This window comes from Salmo salar, chromosome ssa04 (genome assembly GCF_905237065.1).
Source record: "Salmo salar chromosome ssa04, Ssal_v3.1, whole genome shotgun sequence".
NCBI classification, from domain to species: Eukaryota; Metazoa; Chordata; class Actinopteri; order Salmoniformes; family Salmonidae; genus Salmo; species Salmo salar.
Window position 1 is genome coordinate 52,149,070 of NC_059445.1, and position 4,579 is coordinate 52,153,648.

General features: G+C 43.6%; 1 protein-coding gene across 1 annotated transcript; it reads left to right on the forward strand.

Moving 5' to 3' along the window:
• Positions 1-852: 852 nt before the first annotated feature.
• On the forward strand, positions 853-3,752 carry LOC106603599 (zinc finger protein 467). The gene is made up of 2 exons (XM_014197474.2): positions 853-2,312; positions 2,411-3,752. The coding sequence occupies exons 1-2, from the start codon at positions 1,688-1,690 to the stop codon at positions 3,154-3,156; spliced, it is 1,371 nt and encodes a 456-aa protein (XP_014052949.1). The 5' UTR covers positions 853-1,687; the 3' UTR covers positions 3,157-3,752.
• Positions 3,753-4,579: the final 827 nt, after the last annotated feature.

Below are 4,579 nucleotides of genomic sequence, written 5' to 3' on the forward strand. Positions count from 1 at the left end.
TCCCGAGTGGTGCAGCGGTCTAAGGCACTGCATCTCAGTGCTAGAGGCGTCACTACAAACCCTGGTTCGATTCCAGGCTGTATCACAACCTGTCATGATTGGGAGTCTCATAGGGCAGCGCACAATTGTCCGGGTTAGGGTTTGATCGGGGTAGGCCGTCATTGTAAATAAGAATTTGTTCTTAACTGACTTGCCTAGTTAAATAAAAAGTAAATAAAAAAAGAATCCATTAATTTTTTTGTTGACCAAATTCGACACTCATTGACCTCCACACAAAACTCCTTGCTTGGAGGGAGAAACAACGGAAAAACGCCACCTGCTGGAGGGAGAGAGAATTTCCACCGAGTTGGGCGTATCTCTGAGTGTGAGCTGGCAAACAAGACGTCCAAGAAACAGGATATAATCACAGATACAACAATGAGCCAGATATTTCACCGGATGAAATATGTGAAACATCTGGTTGGCGTTCCAACTCCCTACCAAATATGGTGATGAGAGGAAGCCCAATGGCAAGCAGCGGGAGATGTAGCGAAATGGGATTTTGGAGCACATTCTGCAAATTAATTGATGAAACATTTGATCTCCACACAGTTTTCTGTTTCCAAAAGTAGAATCTGTAACAAACAGAGTGGACTGCGTTTTGTAGACTTTACCCTTTGTTTCTAAAAACGGCATTGTTTAGAAGGAGTGCAAGGGCGAATTGAGTTATTGCACCCGCGCACTTCACGGAGCAGGCGTTCCCTAACGGAAATATGCAAATAAATGTTAGAACGCGCGAATAGGACCTCGCTAGCTCGTGTTTGGCTCTGCCCACCTCCTTGCTTGTTCTGCCCACTATGATTAATTTGCTCCCATTTGAAACGACAGGCTATGGTCAATTATAAAAAGTGGGTTAGTTATAAAAATATAGACTTTGCTACGCTACTAGCCTCATCGACTGTGCCGTCGGGCACCAGATTTATACAACATATGATGTGGTTAGCTGGTACTTAAATACATATTCAGGCTTTGTAAAATCTGGTATGCGTCAGCAACGCCTGGGAAGAGGAACGCGCCCATAATCTGCGCTGAAATGTTTTTGGTTCTTCAGGAACGAACAGTTGAAACATTGTAGGAAATCGGCCTACTGGCCGCAAATGTTGCCCTCTCCCAGGCCCCTGAGCCTGTGCAGGGATGTGATATCGATCGGTATGTGACTGAAGGAGTGGGATGCGTTATTGGGTTTATTTTTGTTTTTTTATATATGTACTTTTTCCTGAATATTTTTTTACTCCCAGTTCACTACTCCGTACAGTAGGTGGCGGAAATGCAGTTTATAGTTGTCGACCACAATTTGTGGTCTGCCTGGCTGCCAATAAACAGTAAAGAAGAAGAAAGGTGAGCAAGCAAAACATTTAACAAGTTATTACCACGGTTTTGAGTAAGAACATCCGAGAAACAAGTTGACTCAATGTATGAGTAATTGAGTTGTTCAGTTTGTTTGATTTAAAAACTCTTTAAAATTACTGTCACTCGCGTATCATGCCAAAGCGGCTAGCTAGACATTTAACGTTAGCTAGCTGAGTTACGTAGCTAACGCCGTGGCTAGCTAGCTACCTTGCTTACAAAACAAGGACTGAATCCTGAGACTTGTCGTAGCTTGATTATTAGAACTGTTGGGAAACGTCCCATCTAGGTAATCACTACCATGAGTCTGACGATGGAGGCCAGTGTCTCTTTCCTCCAATATGAACTTGCATCGACAATCGAACGGGCAGTAAGGTGTGCAGTTGAAACCGTTTTAAAGGAAACTGCCAGAGTAGTCGGCATCAAAATGACCGCAGCTCGGACTGCTGCTGCTGAGTCTCATCGTGAGAACCAAAGTTTGAGAGAGAGACTTGAGCTATCGGAGGGTGAACTCAATGCTGTACGGTACTACATGACAGCAGCCGAGAACAACATCAAACAGTGTTTACTTTTTAATCACAACCATACTAGATCAGGTACATTAGGTCCTGGTACGGGGAGTCCATCCAGCATGCTGAACAGGGGCACGACTCGTGTGCCAAAGTCGTTTCGAGCCTCATCCACACGATCCCAGTTTTCTAAGTCACTCCCTAGTGTAGGTCTTTGCTTACCAACAGTGCAGCATGAATGGCCCAGGAGCAGCTCAAGCTTGAGAGGAATACGGACATCCTCCTCCACTGTCTCTTGCTCCAATCCTTCACAAACATCCAAAGCGCCACAAGTAGAGGTTGAAAGCTCACCTCAACACACTGAGGAGGATACAGAGGATCAATTCTACATCACGGATGATGGAGTTGTAGAGAAAGGTAGGCTTACGCCAGACACATAGACATCAACACTTGCATGCACTCAATAAGTGAAAAGTCTCCTGCTCACTGGTCATGATGTTATTCATCTCTTTCAGAGTACAATGTCAGTGCAAGTGGATCAGAGGACTCTAGAAGAATTCCACACGAGCAGGAGGGGGAAACAGTGGCAGCAGAGGTCCCTCACAGAACCTCTATTACCAACTTTGAGTTTGAGATGGGTCAGAGTCACCCAGCAGGCAATGTGAATGACCTGGGCTTGATCCAGGTGCTGGATGAGGTGCAAGAAGTCAAAGGAACAGTTAAAATTGAAAACGACCCTGAGTTACCTAGTATGCTGGAGTCACACCTCCCTGAATCATCACAACTGCCGCCACAGATGCCAACTCACATCGATAACCATGATGGTGACAATGATGGTAACATCATGGGCTTTGTCCCACCTATTGTAGGGGACCCTGGTCTTATTGGGGATTTTGAAGTCAGAAGGGAGAGCTCAGATAAGGTGCATCGCTGCAACGTGTGTGGCCGGGGCTTCCGTCGCTTCTACTGTCTGAAGACACACCAGCGCATTCACACGGGTGAGCGGCCATATCCCTGCAGGTATTGCGAGAAGCGTTTCCGCCACCTGGACAGTCTGCATAAGCACCAGCGCATCCACACTGGGGAGAGGCCCTACCGCTGTGCCCAGTGTGGCTGCTGTTTCAGGGAGCTGGGCCAGCTCAAGAAGCACAGGCTGACCCACTCACCTTCCCCCACCACACCCCACCCGTCACTGTCTTTACTTCAAGCAGGGCCCTCCTACACATGGCCACACCTCTACTCACAGTCCCTGGATTCCTGATCAGGATGGATTTGGTACACATTCATACACACACATTTGATAAATGTGATGGGATGGAGATATTATTTGTGTTAAGGTCATCCTAATCAGAAGTTAATATTATTAAATTGACAATGTAGACAAGCTGATTGTGTATAGTCATATTTATTCTAATAGGGAGATGTGTATATATATATTCTCTTTTCTACTTGTTCACAATTTTCTTCATTGGCATAAAAGTGTGTTCATTATGTTGTCATAGATATGAGAGGTTTGCAGATTCCACCTGGTTTATAAAGGTTTATACAGCCATTTGGCATCAAGAGTTGATTTCCATTTACTTCAAAAATATCACTTTTTTGTATAAAATGGAAATACAGAATACTTGAGTTGAGTTGGGAGCACAATGCAGAAATCATTGGTGTATTTTTCTTGGTATCACATCACCATTATCAACAGTTTAATGCCATAATTAGCCCATAATAGGGAAGTGATATGTATTAAATTATTCTGGTGTATTGTTTTCATATGGAACTGTGTGAGTTAGCCTGTTAATTTTGAACAGCAATGCATTTACATAAAGTTTTTGACTATTTACCAATAAAAAGTGACACTTTCATAGTATTATTTTGTTTAACCGCTATGGGATTGGTGTTTCCCCCCCTGCGGGATGGTTGAGCTAACGTAGGCTAATGTGATTAGCATGAGGTTGTAAGTAACAACTAAAATGCCCAGGACATAGACATACAGTTGAAGTTGAAAGTTTACATACACCTTAGCCAAATACATTTAAACTCAGGTTTTCACAATTCCTGACATTTAATCCTAGTAAAAATTCCCTGTCTTAGGTCAGTTAGGATCACCACTTTTTATTTTAAGAATGTGAAATGTCAGAATAATAGTAGGGTGATTTATTTCAGCTTTTATTTTTTTTCATCACATTCCCAGTGGGTCAGAAGATTACATACACTCAATTAGTATTTGGTAGCATTGCCTTTAAATTTAGGTCACACTTTTTGGGTAGCCTTCACAAGCTTCCCACAATAAGTTGGGTGAATCTTGGCCCAATCCCCCTGACAGAGCTGGTGTAACTGAACTTTCATCACATTCCCAGTGGGTCAGAAGTTCACAATCACTCAATTAGTATTTGGTAGCATTGCCTTTAAATTGTTTAACTTGGGCCAAACGTTTCAGATAGCCTTCCACAAGCTTCCCACAATAAGTTGGGTGAATTTTGGCCCATCGTCCTGACAGAGCTGGTGTAACTGAGTCAGGTTCGTAGGCCTCCTTGCTCGCACACGCTTTTTCAGTTCTGCCCACAAATGTTCTATAGGATTGAGGTCAGGGCTTTGTGATGGCCACTCTAATACCTTGACTTTGTTGTCCTTAAGCCATTTTGCCACAACTTTGGAAGTATGCTCGTCATTGTCCATTTGGAAGACCC